This window comes from Phascolarctos cinereus, unplaced genomic scaffold, assembly GCF_003287225.1.
Source record: "Phascolarctos cinereus isolate Bilbo 61053 unplaced genomic scaffold, phaCin_HiC Scaffold_726;HRSCAF=1367, whole genome shotgun sequence".
Taxonomy (NCBI): domain Eukaryota; kingdom Metazoa; phylum Chordata; class Mammalia; order Diprotodontia; family Phascolarctidae; genus Phascolarctos; species Phascolarctos cinereus.
This window is the reverse complement of record NW_027556098.1, coordinates 307,142,943-307,169,256: the sequence shown is the minus strand read 5'-3', so window position 1 is coordinate 307,169,256 and position 26,314 is coordinate 307,142,943. Positions and strand designations below refer to the sequence as shown.

The following is a 26,314-nucleotide window of genomic DNA, read 5'->3' as shown; positions in this document are numbered from 1 at the left end:
GCAGGATCTCAAAGTCAGAAGAGAGCCCCTCCATCCCCCCAAGGATCACTCATCCAACTCATACCTGGCCAGAAATCAACTTTACAGCCTCCCAGAAAACTAACTGGTTGTCCAGTTTTCACTTGAAGATCTCTAGTCATGGTGAATTTCTTGCTTACTCGGACAGCACATTCCACTTTGGGGCAGTTCTAATCATTAAGATTTTCTTCATACTAAAGCCAAAATCTAACTCATTCTTCAGCCTGGAAGGCTCACTAGATTCTTTCTCCAACTTACCTTTCCAGTCTCATCTTCTATTACTCCCTTTCATTTTATCCACAATCCAGCCCACTTGGACCACTAGCTAGCTGTTCTAGGAACTTGACATTCTATCTCTCACTTCAGAGTGTCACACAAGCTACGCCAATGGATTGCCTTTGCCTGCTGTCCTCTACTCCTCTCCAACTTTCAGAATCTACCTCTCCCTTCAAGGCTCAGCTCAGGCACCATTTCTCTGTGAAGCCTTTCCTGGTCCCCTCCTCAGCTACTGCTCTCTCCCCTCTTCAGTTTTCTTAAATCCCTTTGTCTGATGTCTTCTATTCCTCCTTCATCCCCTACCTTGTATTATGCTTACCTGTTTATATCAAGTAATAAGATTATTATCTTATTGAGATCTGGGAAGGGATCTCGGTGGCCATCTTGTCTAATCTTTTCATTTTATAAGTGAAGACCTGAGGTTACTTGCACAAAGTCATATAGCAGAGCTTTGATGCTGCCATATTGCATCCCTCCCAACTCGAACCATCCAGTAATGGTGATTGATAAACTTTTATTAAGCACCTATTGTGTTCTAGCACTGTGCTAAGTTCTGGGGATACAAAGAAAGGCAAAAGACAGTCCTTCTCACAAGGAGCTCAAGTTCTAATGGGGGAATAACATTCATACAACTATGTACCAGTAAGTTATAGACAGGAAAAATTGAAAACCATCAACAGAATTAAAAGAGGTGAGAAAGCCTTCGTGTAGAAGGTGGGATTTTAGCTGGGGGAAGGAAGCCAGGGAGGTAAGGAGGCAGGAACAAGGAGGGAGAGAATTCTAGGTATGGGAGACAGCCAGTGAAAATGCCAAGTCAAGAAATGGAATATCTTGTTCAATGAACAACAAAGGACTCCAGTGTCCCTGGATGGCAGATTATGTGGGAGGGAGTGGGTGGTAAGGAATAAGACTGACAAAGTAGGAGGAGGCCAGGTTATGAAGGGTTTTGAACACCAAATAGGAGTTTAGGACTTTTTCTTTCTTATTATCTATTCCCAAGAACCTTTTGCTGTGCCTGGCACATAATAGGCTGGTTGAATTGGTTGAAATGTTTCTTGAATTCTGTGCATTGAAGACTTGGAGTCATTGGTGCTTAAAAGAACAGTGCTGCCCCACCCCCCTACACACACACACACACACACACACACACACACACACATGCTTTTCATTCTCTTTTCTTGAAGAATTTTTTCCTATTCTTTTTTATTTAGTATTTTATTTTTACCCAGTTACATGTAAAAACAATTTTTAGCATTCATTTTGAAAACTTTGAGTTCCAAATTCTCTTCCTTCCTCCTTCCTCACCCTCCATTGAGAAAGCAAACAATTTGATATAGGTTATACACATATAATTATGCAAAACACTTCCACAATAGTCATGTTGTGAGAGAAAATATAGGCCAAAAAAACTCAAGAAAAATAAAAAAGCCAAAAAAAAAAGTATGCTTCAATCTGCATTCAGACACCATCAGTTCTTTGTCTGGGGATGGATAGCATTTTTCATCATGTCTTTCAGAGTTGTCTTGGATCATTGTATTGCTAAGAATAGCCAAGTCATTCACAGCTGATCATCTTACAATATGGCTGTTACTTTGTACACAGTATATTTCACTTTGCATCAACTCATATAAGTCTTTCCAGGCTTTTCTGAGAACATCCTGCTCATCAGTTCCTATAGTACAATAGTATTCCATCATAATTACATGCCACAATTTGTTCGGCTATTCTCCAATTTATGGACATCCCCTCAATTTCTAATTTTTTGCCACTAGAAAAGGGCTGCTATAATAATTTTTGTACATATAGGTCCTTTTTCTTTTTTGTTTTTTGTCTCTTTTGGGATACAGACCTAGTAGTGGTATTGCTAGCTCAAAGGGTATGCATGGTTTTATAGCCTTTTGGGTATAATTCCAAATTATTCTACTGAATGGCTGAATCAGTTCACAACTCCACCAACAATGCATTAATGTCTCATTTTTCCCACACTCCCTCCAACATTTATCATTTACCTTTGCTGTCCTATTAGCTAATCTAATAGGCAGTATCTCAGAATTGCTTTAATTTGCATTTCTCTAATCAATAGTGAATTAGAGCATTTCTTCATTTGCCTATAGATAACCTTGATTACCCCATCAGAAAACTGATCATAACCCTCAATCATCCATCAATTGGGAATTTACAAATTTGACTCAGTTCTCTACATACTTGAGAAATGAGGCCTTCATCAGAGAAACTTGCTTCTAAATTTTTTTCACAGTTATTATTACTAATTGTATTTCCATCCATCCTATTCTTATTTTATGTCTCTCTCCTTTTACCTGTCCCTCCTCAAAAGTGTTTTGCTTCTGATTACCCCCTCCCCCAATCTGCTCTCCCTTCTATCATACCTCCCTCCTCCTTCTCTTATCCCTTTCTCCCCCTCTACTTTCCTGTAGAGTAAGATAGATTTCTATACCCAACTGAGTGTGTATGTTATTCCCTCTTTGAGCCAATTACGTAAAGAATTTTAAGAGGCTCTTCATCCTATTCACCCACCCCCAACTCTGGAGGAGGGCAAGGGCCATCCAGGAGGCCTTGGAATGAGGAGCTGACCTCAGAGATGCCTCCCTGCCTGAGGACCCAAAGATGGATTCACAGTGAAACTTCTAACTGGCCCTTTGCCTGTGGAATGCAGTTTCCTGCTCCCAAATCAGCCAATCCTTCTTCCTGGGCATGGGGGGAGGGGAAAGGGGAAAGAGAAGGGGCCCGTGAATAATGAAACAAACGTAACTCTCTCAAGGACATGCGGTGTTTGACCTGTGACCCTACAGGAAATCCTTCTGACCTCAGAGGCAAAACCCTGGGGACCCAGGAGAAGAAAATCATTACCCCTACAATGGACAAAGGGGCCAGTGCCGGAGCCTCTCCTCTCCCATGGGGACCTCCCCTCCAGGGCCCACTCAGCCTGTCAGTCTTCTGCAGGGAAAAGTAGAGTCTTCCCCGGTCTGGGCTGGGGGTCTTGGGGACTCAGGCTTCTGGGGATGTACTGTTCTGGCTTTGCAGCAGATTTCAGTGAGGGAAAAAAGCCAGGGGCCCTGTCCTGTGTTCCATTTCCTTAGGGCATCTCTGCTAAATGACACTGAGTGCTTCTGAGCTAATCGGTAAATGAATCCCAGGAACAAAGGTTCTAGAACCTGAATAATAATAATATTAATGATAGCATTAATAAAGTGGGGCAGCTAGGTGGATAGAGTGTTGGGCCTCGAGTCAGGAAGACTCATCTTCCTGAGTTCAAATGTGGCCTCAGACACTTAACTAGTTGTGTGACCCTAGGCAAGTCACTTGACACTGTTTGCCTCAGTTTCCTCATCTGTAAAATGAGCTGGAGAAAGAAATGGCAAACCACTCCAGTATCTTTTTACTCCAGTATCCAAGAAAACCCCAAATACAGAAGAGTCAGATACCTGACTGAAAAATGCCCCAGATACCTACTAGCTGTGTGACTACTTTTGTTATTGTTGAGTCATATCAGTCATGTCTGACTCTTCGTGACCTCATTTGGGGCTTTCTTAGCAAAGGTACTCACTTAAAATACACCTATCATCCAAGCTCTTTAAAGACTATTTTGAATATAGGGATTATATCGCTTTAAAACTATGTAATAGCTTTGGGTGTTAAGCCCAAAGTCGCTGAGCAGATGCCCAGTTAGAACTTTGGCAACAGGGAAGGTCCTGGTCATCAAGGACAGAAAACAGCTAGAAGTTGGGTAGACTGGATGCCTCATGATCAAAGGAAACAATAATGAATCCTTGGCTGGAGAGTAGAGAAAAAAATTGACCTTTATCAACTCTGCAAAGTACTTTAAATATATTAGTTCATTTGAGCCTCACAACAGCTCTAAGAGGTGGGTGCTACCTGTATTATTATCCCCATTTCATTGATGAGAAAACTGAGGCTCAGAGAGGTCAGCTGACTCCACTCGTAGATGGCAGAGAACAGGATTTAAATTCAGATTTCTTCTGATCCCAGGTCCTGCACTCTCCTCAGTGTATTACACTGTGCACAGTTTATGCTGAGAAACACACAGAGCATAGAACTGCCTCCCTCCCATTATGGAGTCAACAAGCATTTATTAAGCACCTACCATATGCCAAACATTGTGCTAAGCTCCTACAAATACAAAGAAAGGCAAAAGAAAGTCCCCGCTCACAAGGAGCTCCCAGTTTAATGAGGGAGACAGCATAGGAACAGCTATGTACAAGAACACACAGACAGGATAAATTGGAGATAATCAACAGAGGGAAGATTGATTAATTATTAAATTAAATCCTACCTTCTCTTAGAAGGAAGGATTTTAGGTGAGATCTAAAGCAATCCAGGGAGGCCAGGAGACAGAGATGAAGGAGAGAATTCCAGGCATGGAGGACAGCCATTGAAAAGGCCCAAAGTCAGGAGATAGAATGTCTTGAGTTAGAAACAGCAAGGAAGCCAGTGTTATTGGGGAGCACTAAGGTGTTAGATGACTAGAAAGGTATGAAAGGCTTTAAAGGGATAAACAGAGGATTTGATCCTGGAGGTAACAGGGAGCTACCGGAGTTTATTGGCATAGGTTGAAAAACATAGTCAGACCTGTGCTTTAGGATGATCAATTTGACAGCCGTAGGGAGGACAGACCGGAGTGAGGGAAGACACAATTAAGTGTCACTTGAATGATGGAGAAAAGATTCCTCGGAGAAATTAATCCTTGGGCTGATGGGGTCATCTAGAGGTCATCTTGTCCATCTTCCTGCCTCTAAGCTTCAGCTCAGGATCATAGGGACCATAGATGGAAGAAACCTTTGAGACCATCTGATCCAACCCCTTTATTTTACAGGTAGAAAAATAGGCCCAGAGAGTTGAAGTCACTTACCCAAAGTCACCCAGGTAGGTGCAAGGAGCACATGTGGAAACCAGGTCCTCTAACTTTAAATCCAATGTTCTTTGTACCACACCAGACTGCCTCTGGAGCAGGAGTGGGAGAGAGATGTCATTTCTAAAAAAGAGCTCCAGAAAAAGTGGCTTCACAGCATCCCCTAGTAAACTGTCCCATATGACACATTTCTCAGTCCCCAGAAGTTGCTCCTGGCATCTTCCTGTTCAAGAAGGAGGGGGATTTATCTGAATTAGCCAGCAGATGCTGCCACCCACCCGTTCCAGGTTGTGTTCTATGTTCCTGGGATTCAGTGCCCATCTCTACCCTCCACAGTTAAAATGTAGCTAAATATCAATACCAGAGGAGGTGCAGTTATATTAGCATCATAAAAGTAGTGCTTGTGTTGAAACTAGTAAACTATAGGTTCACTCCTGCTGCCCGCCCACGGGGCTGGGTTCAGATCTAGAACCATTGAGACTTGCCCAGAATATTCTAACCTGGACCCTAGGATGTATGGGAAAATAGAAACTCAGACATTATATTTTAAGGCAGAATTCTTAATCTGGTGTCTTTTACTTTTAAAAAAAATTTTGATAACTTATTTTGATATATTTTTTGTAATCCCATGTATCTTATTTTATGCATTTAAAACATTATTCTTGGAAGGTGCTCATATTCCTCACCAGACTGCCAAAGAGATCCAAGACACACACAGGAAAGATTAAGAACCTTATGCTCTAAGGTGACTTTCTCTCTTCCATCCCACCCGACTGGGCTTAAGGATAAGATGGTTTCTCCCCTCTGCTCCTATCTCCTTACCCCATAGTCTTACTTTCCCACTCTTGACTGAAGGGTCTAGGGAGGTGTGACTGGGGACCCCCTGCCCCTTTCATCTCTGGACTGTCTCTAGAATCAATGGCAGGTGTGTGTGTGTGTGTGGGAGTGAAGAGTGAGGGTAGAGGGGGAAGTGCACCCCATGGAGTCCCATGAAAATCCTTGGAAAAACTAGGGTAGCCTCCTGCACAGTAGATGTGAAAGATTGAGAATATGGGACAGTAAGGTACAAGGCTTTCAATAGAAGGGAATGAGGTTGAGGAGGCAAGCTGGTAGGTGTGGAATAAGTGGGTGAAGGATTCAATTCAACAATTAAATTAAATTTATTTTAGGGCATTTATTCTGGGCCTGTTATAGACCAGACACTCCACTAGTCACTGAATTAAAAAAAAAAGACAAAAATGAAAACAGCTCTTGTCCTCAAGGCATTTACATTCATTCTCCAGGGGAAACAATTATATAGATGGGTAAGTTATAAATGAATATGAGGTAATCACAAAATAATTTCAGGGGGATGAGAGAAATGATAGTAACTGGTGGGAAATAGGAAAAGGACCCACATAAGAAGTCACATGAGTTTAACTTTGAATGGATTCCAAGGAGCAGAGGTGACAAAGGAGAGTATTCCAGGCATGAGGGACTGACTGCCTTTCAAAGTGATGAAGAGTTTAGAGTTAGGAAGGACTTAAAGGTGGTCTAGCTGATTTTGCTGGTGAGGAAAAGTGCAAGGACGGTTACAAGGTTACCCAGATAGTAAGTAGCAAAACGAGGATTAGGATGGAAGTGTTCATACTACAAATCCAGCTGTACCAGGATGCTTCTTCAAAGAGTTGCACGGGGGTTAAATGTGAGCATGCCGGGGATCAAGGGTGCACACACCAACAGATCTCAGGGCTCTCAGGCAAGTTTGACAAATGTCCACAGGAGAGACAATTCCTTAAGTTTTCTGCTTGACTTAGCTCAGGTTTTTCATCTGAGCTGGAAGCAAGCTGTATACACACAGATACTTCTCTAGGGACATATCCATCACTGTGTACCCCTATCCAGCCAGGGATAGCCATGTTCCTGTGGTAATTGGCTTCAACCGAAGAGCGTTGAACCCACCCCAGGGAAGAAGTGGCTTAGTTAGGGCTCCTCCAGAGAACTCCTGGGTTCTGCTGCCACCTGGTGGACATGACAGACAAGGACAACGTTCAGGCTTCGGAAAGGGAGAGCCTTTAAGCAAGCATCCCAGAAACCCAGGAACAGAACACATCCTGCCCTATAGCTGACTTTCCACCAAAAGCATCACTCCAAGTGAATTCAAGCCATTTAAAAGTTAATGACACCCCACACCAACGTGAATGCACACAAAATTAAAGGTTGAATTAATTTACTCTGGTGCTGTTACCTGGATGTATTTTAATTTGCTGATAATAAACTCACTTTGGCTAAGTAGACAGTGAAGTCTAACCAAAAAGGGTTCAAAGGGTATAGAAGTAGCCCAAGACTGGACACCTATGAGTTGCCAGGCTTTGTGCTCAATGACCTTGTGCACCTTAATAAGAGTCTCAAAGCTCTGAGCCTGTGAAAAGACAGGAGCTGCTCCTGACATCCCCAGTAGGAGCTCAGTGGGCCTGTGGGTATGTGCATAGGCCAACATGCATTCACATATGAGCACATGGTTGGGTGGGGACAATTACTAGAAGATGAGCGTGGGACAAGAGAGGTGGGGTGCAGGAGTTTGGGGAAGACTGGATGAGAAGGGAATTTCTTAGTCCTTTCTGGGCTGGGGTACACTATTCATTCCCCTTCCTCCAAAATAAGAGTGGTAGGTACAGGCAAAATTTCCTATTTTCCCTCCTCTGAGTCAGCCCAGTCTTTTGGTTTCTATTACTTATTCTCTAGGGTACTTGGCGATTAGGAGAAGCCCAGGATGGGTGTTTGGGGCAGCTAAGGGATACTGTGGACAGATAGAGCACTGGGCTTAAGTCAAGAAGACCAGAGTTCAAATCCAGCTCAGATACTCCCTCGCTCAGTAATTCTAGGCAAGTCACTCAGCCTCAGTTTCCTTATCTTTAAAATGAGGATAATCATAGCACATACCTCCCAGGGTTGTTGTGAGGATCAAATGAGATAACATTTGCGAAGTGTTTAGCACAGTGTGTGGCATATAGTAAGCGCTATATGAAATCTAGCTATTATTATTTTGCAAAGCTTTTTGCTCCTCACCATTTTGTTGCGGGGGAGGGGAGGGAGATGGAGAAGGGACAAAGAATTTGGTACAAGAATCATTGGACTAAAAGTATGCTGGCAAATGTTTAATAACTGATTCTCCAAAAATGAGTGGGGTTTTAAAAGTTTAATCTGAATTATTAAATTTTCTCCATCATTTTAAGTTTAGACAATTAATAAAACAATAAACCAAGCCCTGATTTGTAATCTTTGTTGATTTACTTCAGAGGTGTAAATATTTACACTAAGAATTTAACAATCTGCTTGTAAGTCAGTAGGAGCTGGCGTCAGCATACCTCTGAATCCGGGGCAGCTTTCACCTACCGAGAGGATATGGAAAGAAATCAAAACCCTCTCAGAAGGTACAGGAAGTCCCATGTCTGTGTTTTTCTGCTCCCTTTAGAGTCATTCTGTACCTCATAATTTTATAAATACTAAGGTTTTATGTAAAAGTGTGTATATTATGTGTGTATATATATATACATATATATACATATATACATATATATATACACATATATACATATATATATATACATATATATACATGTATATATATATATATATATATATATATATATATATATATATGTTGTTGCCACTGTTGCTTCTGCTGTTGCTGCTGTTGCTACTGTTGCTGCTGCTGCTGCTACTGTTGCTGCTGCTGTTATTAAAGGCAGGATCTTAAAGGCCCCAGTTGCCCCAGGGAATTGTCTAAAATTATAAACTGCTAATGAATTGCCAATCTGTATCATCGGAGAGGGTTTCTGAACTGAAAGTTCCTTACCCTGATGAAATCACAGATTTAGATGAAAACATCGTAATCATCTCACTCATAATTACTTCAAAGTGTCTGAGATTTCACACAAAGCTGCCCCTCTCGGACCTAGCTTGATAGGGATCTCTCCTGAAAGAATTTTAGAGAAAAAAATTCTATAGCCTCTCATATTCTTCCTCTAATCCAATCTGTGTCACTTTCAGGAAGTCTTTCATGTTATAGAATATAGCTCTTATTTATTACTGGTGAAATTTTTTCCAAGGCAGATCTATATCGATAGATTCTCCCCTTCTCTGGGAGAGTAGGTGATTTAAGCAACTTTAGAAGGAATCTAGTCTTAGTGCTTCCTTCCAAGTGGGATAATAATAGCTGAGAAATGTGCTTTAAGAGTGGCAAAGTGCTTTATAAACATAATTTCAGCTGCTTCTCTGCAACAGTTTTGTGAGGTAGGTGAAAACTCCACTTTACAGATTAGGAAACTGAGACCTAAAGTGGTTAAGTAACGATTGTGGTCTCAAGGCTAGTAAGTGGTAGAGAAAGGATTCAAATTCAGGTCTCCCCAGACTCTAAATTCAGTGCCCTCTATTCACAATTCTATTCTGACTCTGTAATAATGAAAATCAGTCCTGGCCAATATCAGGTCTGGCCATGAGACCTTCAATCAGAGTTTGAAGTTAGAAAAAATATAAACAGCCAACTCAACCACTCACTGAGCAGCTGGTTATTAAATATGTGCTGTTTAATGCGTTTTCTTTAAAACAATTTTCTCCCTGATTGGTCAGGGTATAAGGGGAGGGCGTTGAGGTTTGAGATTTGTTTGGGCAGTGAGTCAATGGGTTTGTGGCAGGTCAGGAAAATTTTAGCAGAACTTAGCCTGGCTATGCCAGCCTTCATCCCTTTCTCCATCCCAACCCCCACTCACTCCCTTCCAATCAGGAGAAAAGCAAGCCATCTCTACTCCCCCCCCCATGCCCCCCAATACACACTCAGCACTCTCCCCAGCACTATGGAGGAGAGAAATAAAGTGATTAGCATGGGGCATTGTCCCGGGATAATGGGCCCCAGCTGTGGCATGAAAGGAGAAACAAAGCGCCTGGTGCTCTGCTCCCATTATCCCCTTGTTAAATCTCTGTTATTAGATTAGATTCAAAATGTATTGATTCTGTTGTTGGGTGGAAGGAAGAGGGAGAAGAATTCAGCTTGTGAAAGCTGGCCCACACTTCTCCAGGAGTTCTTCATCCTCTGTCTGCCTCTATGCCCCACTCTTAGACTTCCAGATCCTTGAAGAAAGAGAAAAATAACCACTCAGGACTTTTAAGTACAACTCCTCTCCCCAGGGTCAGGTTGCCCCTAGGTAGCCTCAAAGTTTCAGCTAGAAACTGATAATGGAGAGTCCTGGGTTCTTCTGGTACCCAAATTCTAGATACAAAGACAGGTTCAATGGTGCTCCTGAATGATGTCTAGCTTTCCCAGTTTTAGGGGATATGAAAAATTCAGATATGGGTCAGTAGGGGTCCAAATGGATTCAGCAATGGTTATTGTCAGAATGACCAACTAGTCATCCAATGTTTACTGAGTATTTAATAAGTTTATGTGGATAGGACATGATATAGAGGCAAGTGCATTAGTCAGACAGCCCTTCCTCCATGTTTCATGCCATCAGATTTCCCTATCTTCCTCCTACCACACTTTACTTTTGGGTGACAGTGAAAGGTTTGGAAAGTTTAACTAGGTGAATAGATTAATGGGGCCATATAAGTGAAGGCTTGGGAGAAGAGTGGAATCTTTAAAAGGAGGTTGGGAAGGAAGTGAATAAAATAATCCAAATGTTGGAGAAGAGTCTTTTAGAGATTTCTAGTCCATGAATCCCCTAATTTTAAATGGGGAAATGGAAATACAAGGAGATGGAGGGACTTTCTGACAGATTAGGAAACTGAGACTTACAGAGATTAAGTGGTTTGCCCAAGGTTGTAGTTAGTAAACAATACAGCCAAGATTCTGGATTCAAATCTAATGTTTTTCCTCTGCTGGCTCTTCTACTGCCTATGTATCGATTCTAGTGCTTTTCCATCTTTAGTAAGGACTTGAGAGAGGGGAGTGACTGAGATAGCAGCAGGACAGAAGTAGCAGGCCCTAGGGAGGAAAAGCTGGTCTCCCTAGGGAAGATTCCTTTCTCTCCTTCCTCAGCCCACAGCCAGGTCAGAACTAGGAGTTCTGGAACCCAGTTACAGGCATCAGGGGCAACTAAAGGTTACCCCGAAAAATGATAAGCCTTACTCTGGTCAGTATTCCACTGGGCAGACTTCACACACACACCCATTTATATCCCCTTGGAAGAAAGGCAGAACAAGTATGGGAAGGCAGGATTAAGCAAGCAGGAGTAATCTTCTTCTCTCTGGACCTCAGTTTCCCCTCCTGGGATACTCTACTCAGAAACTAGATCAATGAGCTAATTGGTCATGGCTGGTGGAGCAGGAGATGTTACATGCAGAGGCTCATTCAAAAAGGTGGTTAATTGGCCACCATAGTGCTCAGCTCTGTCGCCCCATTGATTGTGAGTGAGGGTTTAAGGATGGAGGGGAAGATGGGGAATCAATGAGTTGATTGAGTGTCTTACTAACTCTCTGTCTGGACACCTTGTCAATAGCCACCTACTTACTGGCTAGTGGTGTGTTAACAGAATGAGACTGTCCATATGCTCATCCTGTTAGCCAGGGACATAAATGGGTGTGTGTGAAGTCTGCCCAGTGGAATATTGACCAGAGTAAGGCTTATCACTTTTCAGGGCAACCTTTAGTTGCCCCTGATGCCTGTAACTGGGTTCCAGAGCTCCTAGTTCATGAGCCATGGGAGCACACATGGGAAGGGCTGTGTCACTTGAGTCCCTTCCTCAATCTCATCCCTGTGGGAGTCATCACTGTTTCTTCCAGGTACTTGTTCCCAAAGCAAAAGAAACCACACTCAGGAATCCTAAGTGGTTTAAGTGAAAAGTCAAAACTAGTCCTTCAACTAAGGTAATTTTAGAGGTATATTGGAGGTGAGGATTCAGTCCTGTTTTCCCCTAGGGGCAGGCATCTAGTTATCCAATGTTTAGTGAGTATTTAATAAGTTTACATGCACAGGACATGATATGGAGGCAAGTGTGTTAGTCAGACAGCCCTTCTCATTTTTCATGCCAACAGATTTCCCTATCTTCCTCCTACCACACTTTTGACTTTCTAGTCCTGGGGAACTCTGTCATCCTGGGTTCTCACCCTCTTGCTCTAGGGATGGATTACATGGTAGGATAGTTGGTTGGGATTAGAAGAGCTGACAATAGAAAGTGCAATGGACTTTGAAATCAGAAAATCTAGATTCAAATCCAAGACCCATCATTAACTGTGTGACCTTATACAAGCCATTTAGCTTTTCTCTTCTCTGTAAAACAGGTTAATATTACTTGCATTGTCTACCTCACAGGGGCACTTCAAAGATCTTATAGAACATTGTATAACTGCAAGTTGTTTTCCTGAATTGAATGCAGCTGAGATATTGTTAAAACTTAGGGATGGTGTAAAGAGATAGTAGAAGACACGCATTGATGTGGCTTGTGGGAAGGGAAACATTTATTAAGCACAAATTATGTACCTGCCACTGTGCTAAGCACTTTACAAATATTATTTAATTTGCTCCTCACATTAACTGTGGGACATAAGGGCTAATTTTATCTGCATTTCACATTTGAGGAAACAGAGGCAGATAGAGGTTAAGACATTTGCCCAGGGTCATATACTAGTGTCTGAGGCCAGTTTTTTGAACTCAGGTCTTCCTGACTCCAGGCTCAGTGCTCTGTGCCACATCTACTCTGTGGGTCCTCTACTCTGCAACCTTCCGGTGTATAGAGCAACTCTTCTAACCCACTCACTCTTCCCAACCACCATTACTCCCTCTATGTCTTAGTAAGAAACCCTGGAGAGGAACGAGGTAGAATTTCAAGGTTTCCCATTGGGACAAACTCAACAAGGGAAACAGAGACAGGTATCAGTTAACCAATCTCAGGCTTTGCTGGGTATCGGTTAGGTTTTTCCTGGCTTAGCCTGAAAATAGCCTTTAAAAAGTTTGAATGTGTATCAGACTTGATGGGTCAGATCAAAGATCAAGTCAGTCCGGGCTTGCCTCTATGTGGCATTCTCAAGAGCTAGGAAATAGAAAACTTTCTACTTAAATTCCTATACAATTTCTCCGTTTCCCAAACAGCAGCCCTGTGGTGCTCTCCATGGTGCTGATGTCGTTTTGGAAGCTTTTTGTAGGACCACACTGGCGGTGAGTGGTAGCATCTTACAGATCGAAATGGGAGTGGATGGAAAATATTCACAGCAGCCCATAACTCCAATGGGAATCAAAATTCTGATTTTCCACCATCTCAGAACCTTGCCAGGGAACTCTTAATACAAGTCATAAAGTACAGCCCAGCACCTCTCCCTCCAGCAGTCAAAGTTCATGGACTTACTCCTTATCACACAAAACTACTATATGGTCAACTCTCAATTCCCTGAGGCCAACAGAAAGACCTAGATGATTGAATACCACAGATAATCCCCAAACCTCATTTCAGCTAGTAGCTCTAAAGCCACTCAGCTTTTCACCAGAGCAGCTGAAAAAGAGTCAAACAGATAGGTTTGTGCTTTATTTCCTTTTATTTCTCCTCTCCCATCTGATGAAGGCATTTATGTTCAGTGAGGTGGCCACAAGGTGAGAAGGAAGAGAGAACAGGACCTTGGATAATCCATACACTGGATCACATTAGCCCTTGGATAATAGGGAATTGGTGGTATCTTGAGTTGTAAGCTTCTTGAGGCAGGTACTGGGTTTTATTTGATTTTTTTATTTCCAGTGCTTAGCACAATGCCTTGCTCAGGGGATAGAAATCACAGAATATTAAAGATGGAAGGGACCATAGGGACCATTTAATCCAAATTATTTGTTTTATAGATATGGAAATTGAAGCTCAGAGAATTTATATGATTTGCTCAATGTTTTCTTTTATACTGTAGGTCAAATCATGACTCATGTGTATATAGGAAAAAACATGTAGTAATCTCTTAGTATAACATAGAAAGCTTGGGTGTTCCACTTGTTAGCCAATAACAGTATTAGTTATGATGACATTCTAGCATAGTAACCTTGTGCTGAAGGAGGTCACAACCTAGGGATCCTCAAATGGCAGAGCCTGCCTTAATTGATTTCAAGATAACAACTGCTAATGTCTGCTTTCCTATTAGATGATGAACAAATTTATGTTGCATTGTTGTCTAAGTCACCCAAAGAAATCCCACCCTGAATAACTGAGAAAGCTGAGAATGGAAATTTATTTATGTTGAATATGTCCTGGAGTCTGTTGGACTCAGGAATAACCCTCCTTCTTCCATCCCCACTTTCCATCCTAGGTCTGGCTCAACTCATGCATACTGCCAGATAGACCACAGAGTCCCCAGTGTAATGCTATAAGCCAGCACTGCCAACAAGTAGATTCTGAACAGCAACACATCCAGCACAGAGCCCACTAGTAGCCAGTCCCGGGCAATATCCCGGCACTCATCCTGCTTCTCCAGGAAATGCCGGATGGTCACCAATTCCTGAAGTAGCCCATGTACTATTAAGGAATTCTCCTGGGGTGGTGGAGAAGGGTTTCCCCTCTCTGATGTGGTCTTCTCCAAGTCCTGAAGCCCTCCCAACCTGCTGCAGTGGTTTATCGTGGCTGAAAAAGAGATAGAAAACTGGGGTTGGAGGAAGAACAGGGCAAAATGGCCTGAGGATTATACCAAATCCTTACATTTGTATAGTATTTTGTATTTTTCAAAATGATTTCACATATATCACCCCATTTGATCCTCACAATAACCCTGTTAAGTGGTCTGCAAAGCATTATTAATCCTATAAGGAAATTTAACCTCAAAAAGGTTAGATTTGCCCAAATTCACATAGCTAATTAGTGATATAGCTGTAACTAGGATCCAGATTTCCTGATTCCTTGTCCAATGCTTACTCAGCTTCACTACCTGGGACTGAAGAGCCTACAGGAAGGCTGTTTATCAGCAGGGGAACAGAAAGAGTCGGTGTGAAGGCAGCAGGACTAATTTACAGTTAGATGATGAGGGAGAATTCAAGCTGGCCAAAATCTTGCTTCACTGACATAAATTTCCCACCCAGAAAGGGGTTAGGAGTCAGGAAACCAGAGTTCTGTCCCAGTCACACTAATGACTCACTATATGCTCTTGAGCAAGGCATAGATCCTCTGTGAGCCTCAATTTCTTCATAATTTAAGTGAGGACATCTCTGTCCCCCCCCCCTTATCTCTCAGAGTTGTTGGAACCCAAGGGAAGATCTTTGATCTCTTTGGAGTGAGGTGGCTCTAGAAATGATACCTTCTTATCATCATTGCAAAAGTGATCAGGCTATGGCTTAGTTGACAATGACAGTCCCTAGTTGTGATGGATGTTTGTGCAAATTCCTTTGGCCCATACAATAGAATGGTCTGATAGAGTGGCCATACTTAATGAAACCCCAGGTCCTTTTGTGCCTAATCCTATGGAGTGTCCCCTATATCTCTCTCTATAACCCAGATATGTGGGGTCCAACAAAGGACAGAGGACCCAAATATATGCCTTCAGCCTATAGTCTGTCTCCTCCTCATTAATCTGGGGCCATGGTGAGCCAAAAATCCAACTCTGAAGCCTTGCTATGGGCTCTTTGGCATGTTAGACCCTGCAGAGGCCATCCTATTCTGCTTTCTGTCTCTGGGTAGTACTAGCTCTGACTCAGACAAAAAAAAAGATATGTCCTTTCTCATATAAATCAGAATAAAGATATGAGGGGAGAGATTCTGAGCTTTACACCATTCCCAGGTCCTTACCTGAGCATGTGTCATTCTCAGTGGGATGGGAGGGGACTGTGGGTCTTTGGAGGGCTGAGGGACTATGATATGGATGATTCCGGAAGCAAAGAAGAACTGCAGCTCGATCAAGCACCAGGTGCCGAAGCCAGGCAGGCACTGGAGGCTGGAGTTCTTGTCTGTGCACCAACCGTACAATGAGTATGGTCTCAGTCAGGCTGATTACCAGCAGGGCCATGCACACCACAAAATAGACACCTGGGCAACCCCAGGAGGTTTGGGGTAGGGAAGAGACGAAATACGTAAGGTCATGGGCAATCACCTCTGCTAGACTGAGCCGTTTCTCTCCTCCCATTTCCCACCAATAACAGGGAGTAGGTCATACCAATGAGTGGGGTGCCAATAGCTGTGGCTGGAAGTGTATCAGACACGATGATAAGGAAGACAGAGTAGCCCAAGAGGAGAGTGATCTTGAAGGAGACTCTTTCACCACTGTCTGGGGGCAGGTAGAAGCCTACGATGTCCATGACCATGAGGAAAATGCTGGGCAACAGCAGGCTGACAGTGTAAAAAAGGGGCCGACGACGCATGACCACCTGGGAGCAGGGAAGGGTGTCTGATGGAGGCCAGGGATGGACAAGGCCCTGGACTCCCATTAGTCTAGTCTTGCAAGCTGATAAATACAACTTACTCCTTGTCTCCTAGGACTAACAGATTTCACAGAAAGAAAAATGGGCAGATTGCATTGTCTGTAGGCATAGACCAGTTGCTATTTGCAAGATTTCATTAGAATTTGGAGACGGATATGGGAGAAAAGCAGAGAATCAATCAGAAAGGAGTGTTAAATAATTTTTGGAAGCCCACCCAGCAAAAAAAAATGGTTTGATCAAACTATTCTTGCCATCTACCTCCTCATCTATTGGGACATTCCTGCCCACTTCTTTGAATTTTTTGAGGCTATCTAGAGAGCTTTATTGAGCTTTTGGGGAGTGGCCATACCATGCCTGAAACTTAAACTAACTTTTGACCCCTTGGTGTCTTCCTGAAGCACTGAAGTTGTAAAGAGGAGCCTCGTCCCTCTGGGAATCCTAAAGTGTGTATTGTGCCAGGGTTTTGTCCACCCAACCTTTGCCCTACTCACATAGAACTTCATCTCTGCATAGCTTTCACTGCTTTCAACACTAAACTCCCGAAACTGGGTCAGCACATACAGAAGCTCCCACTCTCCCTGGTTCATGAAGACGCTTTTATCAAGCTTCACCTTTTCCGGTAACCGCCATAGGGAAATGTTGATGTCCTGGACTACAGAGCAGGAATAGGAAAAGAAGGGAGAGAGGGGGTTGACTGGACAAAGGAGGATAATGGTGGGGAGGTGTGTTCCTCCTCCCAACTTCTCTTAAGACATAATCCATGGTTCAAATCCCACCTCAGACACATAACACTCACTAGCTGGGTGACTCTGGGCAAGTCACTTAACTCCAATTGCTTCACCCCTAAACAAAGACATAATCCATGATGCTTTTCATCATAACCAATCCCATCAACAATTTAGTCACAATCTGTAATTGAGGTGCTTATGTTTAACTCTAACTATCAATCAACAAACATTTAACAAGTGCCTACTTTGTGCCACTCTGTTTTCTTTATGCCCTTAAATACTGAACAAAGTCTCATTACTTTGTCCCCTTATTTGGAGGGAGTAACTCCAACAAGATGAAAAGAAGGAAAAATACACTTTAGCTAAACACAAACCTTCAACGATGAAGGCTCTCTCCCTCCTTATCTTTGCCTCCTAGATTCCATGGCTTCCTTCAAATCTCAGCTAAAGTCCTATATTTTGGAAGAGACCCTTCCTGATCGTCTTTAATGCTAATGCCTTGCCTCCATTGAATATCTCCAACTTATCCTGTTTATATCTTGTTTGTCCAGTAATTTCCATGTCACCTCTCCCATTAGACTGTTAGTTCCTTAAAGGCAGGGACAGTCTTTTACCTTTCTTCATATCCCCAGAATTTAGCACAGTGCCTCACACATAGTAGGAGCTTAAATATTAGCTGACTGACTAACTGACTTTGGGCAAAACATGTTATATAGAGGGACAAACTAACCTTATAGTCAGGTATTAAGTACCAGTCTATGAGAGTTTATGTTAGTGATCTTCCCCACCCCACCAGTCTCCTCTTTCAATACTTTACAGAAAGGAAAATAACAAAGTCAACATTCTTCACTGCTAGAAAGATACCTAGCATTAGGGTCTTAAGCATCTGGGCAATATACCTTTCTGCAAGGCAGGGTTATAAATTTGAAAGATGCTCAGTCTATTGTGAATGGTGGAGTCGTATTATTTGGGATAGTCAAAGAGGGCAAACAGATTCCTGTGTATTCTCTCTGTCCGATTTCTGTCTGACCAGACCACCTTGGCCCTTGGCCCCAATCTTACCCCAACATACTCACTTGTGTGAAGCCAACTGGTGAAAGTCAGTGAGCAGTTTTGCACATCAAAGGGAAAGTTGTAGATGTCCAGGCTGCATGCGGTCACCACCTGGATAGGCTTGTAGTTCCGGACCTCACCCTGGTGCCGAATGTACACATAGGGGATGTTTGGGGACTTTCCTACATCCACACTGCCAAGAAGAGAAGAGTTAGTGTTTGAAGGGGAGAGATTACTCCAAAGACAACCCAGAGTACCTATTCTGATGACTTTCAGAGAGCATGGAGAGGAAAGGGATCTAGGAAGTGGTGGGGTAGTCTGAGAAACCTTGGCTGGCCTGTTTCCCCGCCTCTTATCTTATCTACACTCTTGTTATTCTTTCTGCTGTTTCTAAAGCAATTAAAGACATTGTCCTTAAATGTTCTATTCTTACTTGTTATTGGCCAATCTGGGCAGGCAGAGTGCCTCATTGCCCAAAGTGACCTTCTAGTCCTTGGACTAATTTATAGGAGAGACAGTCCTTTAAGGTGAGTCCTCAGCTACTCATTCATTCCCAGTGACTTCCACCCTAGCCCCACAGTGATTCAGAGTCTAGCATCTACTATCACCAGCTTCATGGCCAGAGGGCAGTGTTATGTAAGTGGGTATGTCCAGGACTTCCAAGTCCAGTCCTAATACCAGCTCCTCCCAGGCTCCCTAGGGCTTACCTTTCCCTCTTCTGTGAAATAAGAAAAATTAACCCTAAAAAAGAGCTAGAGAAATCAGTGATCAAAAAAATAAAAAAGAGCTAAGAAAGCCCCACCGCTACCACCAGGAAAGGATCTGTATTATTCTAGATTGCCCATTTTTCCCCTTGGGAATAGAAAGGAAGGATCAGAAGCTTGGGCTTCTTAATTCTCCACCTCCAGCTTTATACTACTAGATGTCGAGAGAGAAAAGATGGAAAAAATAGGCAGGGACATTGCAGCCTCATCTACTGAGGAATGGAGGGAGGAGCAGTATGATGTGGAATAATTGCCTTCTTTTCTTTCTCTCCAGGAGGAGAGCCTTCCAATTAAAAACAAAACAAAATACTATTCTGTGTTTTGCATCTCCCTCAGAGTCGTTTTTTTCTTCCTAGAAGTCTAGGTAGCCACTCCCAAGGCAGCCTGGGTTAAGATGACCACTTTGAGAGCTAAGAATGGGGCTGGGCAGATGGCTAGCTATGTTTGTCTTACCTGAAGAAAGTACTAGAGTGATTTGAAAGGTACAAGAATGGGCCAACACTTGGTACAATGCTTCTGCCCCACCCAGGTACCTGACATTCTATATTTACAGAATCTCTCCTTTGAGTTAAAACTCTCCTCAGTTCCCATCCTCTTAAAACACTGACACTTTTAGAAAAGGAAACATTCATTGATACATCTAAAGGAAACTATTTTTCTCTCTGCCAAGGTTTCTAGGCCTAAACTGTGTATAGAATTTCTGGAGTGGGCGGGTTGGGGTGAGCAAAATGTGTTGAAAGATGGAGTAATTGCTACAAAAAGGGTATATGGGGCCAAGGAAGACCAACATTAATTATATAACAAATTGGTCAAGACCTGAGTTGGAATGGCAAATTGTCTTGGGATCTAGAGACAAAGTCAGTAGAAACTAGTGTCCTATTCTGTACCCAGTCCCCATACACAAGCCCTTATAGCCAAAACTTACAATTCATTGATAAGGATGTCTGGGACCCAGATGTAGTCAGTGGGGATAGACAGCTGGGTGATATTGTCAAAATCTTCAGGATTCCATTTGAGAAACTCATCAACCCAGTACTGAAGGAAGTGGGGAGAAAGTTGGTGAGAGACAATCACTAATAGCCCTTGCTACCACAATAAGGATCTGCTTACCACCCTGTTAGGGGACACTGTTGTCCTTTGACCTGGGCCTCATGCCTCCCCATTGACCTGGAAGAACGATTAGCAACAAGAGGGTGGAGTGTTCCTCCTTGGAAATATCTACACGGGGTGGCAGAAGAAATACTGGTTTTGGTGCAAATTATTAAAAAATAAATGAACCACTGCCAGCTGTTCCCTACCCCACCTTCAACTCCATCTGTAACACAGCCTTAACCAGCAATATTCTAATCATTCTAGTAAATAACTCTCTCTGTCATCTAGGATAGACAAATATCCTTAGGGACACAAATGTGAGTCATTGGTCCTTGTAGACATGGTCTTGTTGTCCCAGAGGGAGAAAAGCTGGAGACTAAAAGTTCTGCAGTCATCCTCTCCTTCGGGAACATTTCTCCTGTGCCAGACCACAGCCTTCCTTATGGTCTGCGTCCTTTCTATACTACCTTCTGACACTCAGAGCGAAAATGACTAAGGCAATTAGGACTTTAGCCAAGGGTGTGTGTGTGTGTGTGTGTGTGTGTGTGTGTGTGTGTGTGTGTGTGTGTGTGCTTCCCAGAGCCCAGAAGGTCCTTAGGTCAAAAGGGGGAAAGAATGAGTTGGAAGATGTCACCTCTAACACCTTGAAAGACACATTCAAAAAGCTTGTTTAGTGATCGATCAGAACCAGGGATGTAACTACACATTTCAACCCACATATAAACACTAAACTAGAGAAATTGGAAAATCTAGCCATTAAATCCATCACAGAATTGGCAATATCAGAGTAGAGAATCTCTGTCAAATTAGATGGTCTCTGGTGTCTCTTCTAACTAACTAAGATCTTGTGAATCATTGGATTTGGAACTATAATGAAATGTAGAGATCATTCGATCCAGTCTTCAGATTTTTCAGATGGGGGATGTCAGGCTCAAAGAAGTTTTCACATGCCCAAGGACATAAAGCGATACAGAGGAGATCTTCAGACTCCCATATCCAGTGCCCTTTTCACTGACTCATGTTGCCTATTTGTACAACACCCAGGAGTAGCTCAGGAGTATGCCGTGAGTCTTCTCAGCCACTTCGGTCCCCAATTTGTCCTTAGTTTAACAGTAATCACACCTCTGGCTAGAAGGTGTGATTCCCCAACTCCCATGAAGAAACAGATAAATGCCAACTAAACCCACCAACCAGGATCAGATCCAGCGATATTTGTACACTCAATTTAGTCACTGTGTTATACATAGGGCATGACTGAACGGGGAAATAGCCAGGGATTTAAGGACTATGTAGATGAAGTGATCTTGCTCCAATAAACCTCTAACTAAAAGCACCACTTTCCCTGTATTTGGGTCTTCCTATATATATATATATATATATATATATATATATATATATATATATATATATATATAGGACTCTTGAGGGACGTAGAGGGAAAGAACATCAATGGGAAACAGGGTTCCCATCCTCAAGCAGAGAGGGAGGGTGAATGAGGGGCTGGTCTGCTCACCTGCCTGTACCAGATGTAAGTAGTCAGTACTTGGTTCTTTTCATCCTGTGAGATGAAGGAGAGACAAGAGACAGGCAGAGATTAACAAAAAGGGCCCCCTACCCAAGCTAGGACTGAGGTGCCACTAGTCTACAGATGTTTCCTGCATGTACAAACCCCACAGAAAGAGCTATGTTCTACCAGAAAGTCCCAAGGTTAGAGTGTCCAACTGCTAGGAGAAGTGGAAAGTCAAGGGTCTCAGGGGAGTGGAAGTCTTGCCCCTCATTGACTACATTTTGTCTGGGGACAATTTGGAAGGGGTCTGCCTTTCACTAGGGTAACTAAAGAGAGAGGATTTCTGTGTGCCTGTTGGGGAAAAGAGAAGAAGATATGGAAGCTGTTCTGCCTCTCCTCTGCCCAGACACCCTCCCTACATGCATGCACACACATGCAGTGCACACATATACATACCACCGCATCTTTGTGCATTATTACTATAGCTTTTCTGTCTACCATTGCATAACACTGCGCTCCAACTCCAGTTTACTGTAGCCTTCGTTGTGCAGTAGCACTGTAACCAATTCATTTCCACTGACCCTCTACTGTCTGACACTGTAGCCCCTCCTCTGCCCTGACCATGGGCATTAGAATACCATGAAGCTGTCTGGTATGAACATTGGCTCAGAGACTCAATTTTGTTTTCCATCCCCACTCCCTGGCCCCAGTGCTTCTGACAGGTCTCCATGGTCCTCTTCTCATCCCAAAAGGGTGAGCCCTGGAGCTCAAGATTATGCTTAGGGGACTGGGTAGAGTTAGATGATTACCACACTGAGGATAGCATAGATCATGACATCAATGGACACAGTGGTTGGCTTCCTCCAGTCCAGAACAGGACGGACGCTCTTCTTGTAGTGGGTCAGGAGGTGGTCAGACAGTTGTAGCAGAGCTGGCTTGGTGTTGTTGGCTGCTTTGGTACCTTGCTTCCTCCTGCCTAGAAAGATGTTCAGGGCGCAGTAACAAGCTAGACGTCTACCCTCTCCATGTAGCTACTCATGGCTGCTTTAACATGGTACATATGCACTGCCAGCCCCGCTTACTGCAACTTTAAGGGTTTCTGACTTCATCATTCCAACCCTCCTCCCATAAAATCCTATTCATTGAAATTATTCCCTTGAATTAAAATATCCTATCTCCAGAAGGCTCTGACTAAAATGCAAATATACTTTGGTGGAAAGATAAATCATTAATCTGTTATCAGAGCAGTAAGAGAAAGATAATACAAGTCAGATAAGTTTTGAAAGGGGAATGGATCAGGGAAAAAAAAGTTTTATATATCAATCAAGATGGGTAAGTTGGAAATAACTCTACATAGGTGACCTTGGAGACTTAAGGGACAGCATGAAGGCATTAGGTACCTTTTAGTGGAGGTAAGTAAGGGCTGACAAGGAAGGTTGGGGTGGGAGAGTCCCCAGACACTGTCTGCTTCACGATGTGGCTTAGGTGGAAGTTAACTTTCAGTGTTTGGGGTAGCTCTGTTGCATACTCCCTAAAACCTGGCCAGATCCATGGTGGAACCAACATAGGAAGGATTTCTAGAAAGATTATTCTCTTCTTAGATTGTAAGCTCCTCGGGCTGAGGACTAGTTCTTGCTTTTCTTTGTATCCCCCGTGCTTAGCACAATGCCTGGCACACAATAAACACTTAATAAATGCTTATCGATTGACCAGAACAACAAAAGAGCAAAGATCTGCCAGGGAGTTGCTTAAAGAAGAATGTGGCATTGCACACTCCCTACTGCCCAGTCCCTACTCAGAACTCCAATCTCGTGTCTATCTCCCTAAGTCACGGCTAACAGAGTATGTTACTTCAGCCTTAGTTTGTCTTTATTTTAAAGCTTCCCAGGACCAAGAACATGGAAGCCTCCACGGTCATAGGAATCGATTGTAAATCCAAATTCTTGCATTTTAGTCTGGTTTGTCTAGAATTCCCTTTGCCACCCCATTTTCTCTCTATGCCTCAGTTTCTCTTCTGGGCAAAGGGAGAGGTCATGTTGTGGAATTCTAACAAGAATGAATGGAAAGGCTTTATGGAGTGTGTCGATATCCTGGATTCCCCCCTCTAACAACTGTTACCAGTGTCTAGGCTGAGGGGTAGTGTTATAGAGAAGAAGGCAGGTCTTTCTAAACCTCCAACAGATTCTCTTACGTGAGGTGCAAAAGAATCCCAAACATTAAATCCCGTACTTTACAATAGTGGATTATGGTTTAATCACCATATGAAATAATTCTCCAAGTCACTAATAATATGAAAAATGCACATTCAAGTCTCACCTGCTGGAAGTTTTGCCTGAGTCTTCTCCACACCCCCAACCAAGTCCACGTCAGTCCCCTTTGGCTTTTTCATTTGCAACATAAGTAGATATAGTGTCTAGTAAATCAAAACAGCTCTCAGGTTTTTACCTCACACCCAGCAAACTGAGCAAAGGATAGGAATAGTCAGTTTGGGAGGTGTTGTACAGACAGGTACACTAATGCACTATTGCTTCAGATGTGAATTTGTCCAATCATTCTGGAAATTAATTCGGAATCATGCTATTAAAAAGTGACTCAGATGCTAATAGCCTTTGCTCCCATTGCTAGGCTTAAGGAAACTTAACTTAAGGAAACAGTTTTTTTATAAAAAGGTCCCTGAAGTATTTATAGCAGCACTCTTTGTAATATTAAAGTGGATGACCATTGATTGAGGAATAGTTAAATAACTTATGATAACGCAATGAATATAATGGACTATTACTGCACCGTAGGAAATGATGAATAAAGAAGAGTATGGGTTGACATATGAACTGTGGCAAAATAAAATAAACAGAATCAGGAAGACAATATGCGAAATGACTTCAACAGTGTGAATAGACATAACAAAACAATTGAAACTGAATGCTGGGAAATTGTAATGACCAAGGGTGGCTCCAACGAAGAAATGAGAAGGTGCCTCCCTCTTCTTTGGACAGGTGGAGGAACATGGGTGTGGAACACTATGTATAATGTCAAATTTGTCTAATATGTTGGTTACTTTTGCTGAACTTTTTCTTGTCTTTCTTTTTTCTTTTTCTTTCTTTCTTTTTTTTTTTTTGTAATTTCTTGTTGTAAGGAATGGCTCTCCAGGAAGGAGAGGTTATTGGGAACTATAGGTGACATAAAAACATGGGGCATCAATAACAATTCTTAAGAATTTTAAAAGACATTCTACACTATGGTCCAGTGAGGCACAGGGCCATACCCCTGTGATATATTCATTTTTACCCAACTGAACTGGCCCTCTTGCTATGGTTAGCCAATGTTCTTCAACAGACTTTGCTTTACAAAGCAATTTGTGAAGCCTGGAGAAAGCAGTGAGAGGGAAAATGGGACTTCCCCCCCAACCCCCCCACCCCCTGGCCAGGGATTATTCTTTGCCTCTTTCTGCCCCTGTTGCATTTTCAGACTGACTCAGAAGGAGGGGAAGGGGAAAGAGAATTGAAACTAAGGCCTCCATCTTCTTAGATAAAAACTAGGCAGAGTCCACAGTCTCTCAGGCAAATATGTCAGAGAGAATTGCTTTCTCATCAAATAATAATAAAATGATAACTCATTTACATAATGCTTTCCAGTTTACAAGGCAAAACAAATAGCCAGATTAATAACCGCAATCATCACTTACCACATGTTTCTCATCCCCACCTCCACCCCAGTATTTCTGCAAATGACTAACAGAGGGGAAGAAAATAATATTCGTAACCCTTTCACATCTGTCAGGTACTCAGCTGGCACGTAATTAGCCAATTCCTAAGACTGAGTGTAAGGACGGGGTTGGGATGGGGAGCATGTACGGTGAACCATAGTTTGAAATGGGAAAGGGAAGGACGTTGGTCTGATTTAAACACCCCATCCCCAGCTTCAATTTTTCAAATTTTCTAGCTTCGAGAATGGAAAGCCCAAAGTTACCCTTCTCCACCCCTCCAAATGTCATGGTCACTCTTCCCGGCCCGCCCCGCCCCTTTTTCCTCCCCTGGACATAGACTAGGGCATCCACCTGCCATCCTTCGCCTCTGCCTCTGTATTCTACGCTCTCCACCCTCTTCCCCCTCCCAACCACACCGCACCCGGCAAAGCGCCAGCCTTTTAGCCTAGAGGACTTAACCAAGTCCCTGCTCCGGCTACAGCTCTTGGCCAAGAGAGCAGCGGAGTAAATGCGGAGAGCATCTCACAGTGGGTTTCCCTTCAAGAGCCGACTCTGTGACAGCTCACAAAACTTTCCCACCAGTCCCCTTACCTTCACACGGCCCCAGGAAAATCAGGAGCAGCAGGGCGAGGAGCACCTGCCGGAGGGACAATGGCATGGCAGCGGTTCTGCTGGGGCGTCTTTTCTCTTTGTGTCCCTTCAGGGCAAGCCCTCCCCCCAATCCGCCCCCAAATCTTGTCCCAGGCCCTCCCCCTGGCTGTCTTCGTTGGGTGCCCACTTCCCACCCCGCTGCCCACCGAACCCCAGAGTCCTGCACTCTCCTCCTCTCCTCTCTCTTCAGAAACTCTAGGGAAGACTCAGCAAGTTGCAGCAGCCGTGCGCTTCCCAGCCATCAGGGTTGAGAAGCCACTCAGTTAATCGTGCATCAGGTTTCA

At 43.1% G+C, this 26,314-nt stretch overlaps 1 protein-coding gene across 1 annotated transcript; it reads right to left on the bottom strand.

Moving 5' to 3' along the window:
• Positions 1-14,449: 14,449 nt before the first annotated feature.
• Positions 14,450-26,037, bottom strand: HTR3A (5-hydroxytryptamine receptor 3A). The gene is made up of 9 exons (XM_020989830.2): positions 25,971-26,037; positions 22,486-22,652; positions 21,683-21,727; positions 20,003-20,112; positions 18,337-18,506; positions 17,024-17,184; positions 16,268-16,478; positions 15,904-16,140; positions 14,450-14,748 (listed from the first exon to the last, which is right to left on the bottom strand). Exons 1-9 carry the CDS (start codon positions 26,035-26,037, stop codon positions 14,450-14,452), a joined length of 1,467 nt encoding a protein of 488 aa, XP_020845489.1.
• Between the last annotated feature and the right edge of the window lie 277 nt (positions 26,038-26,314).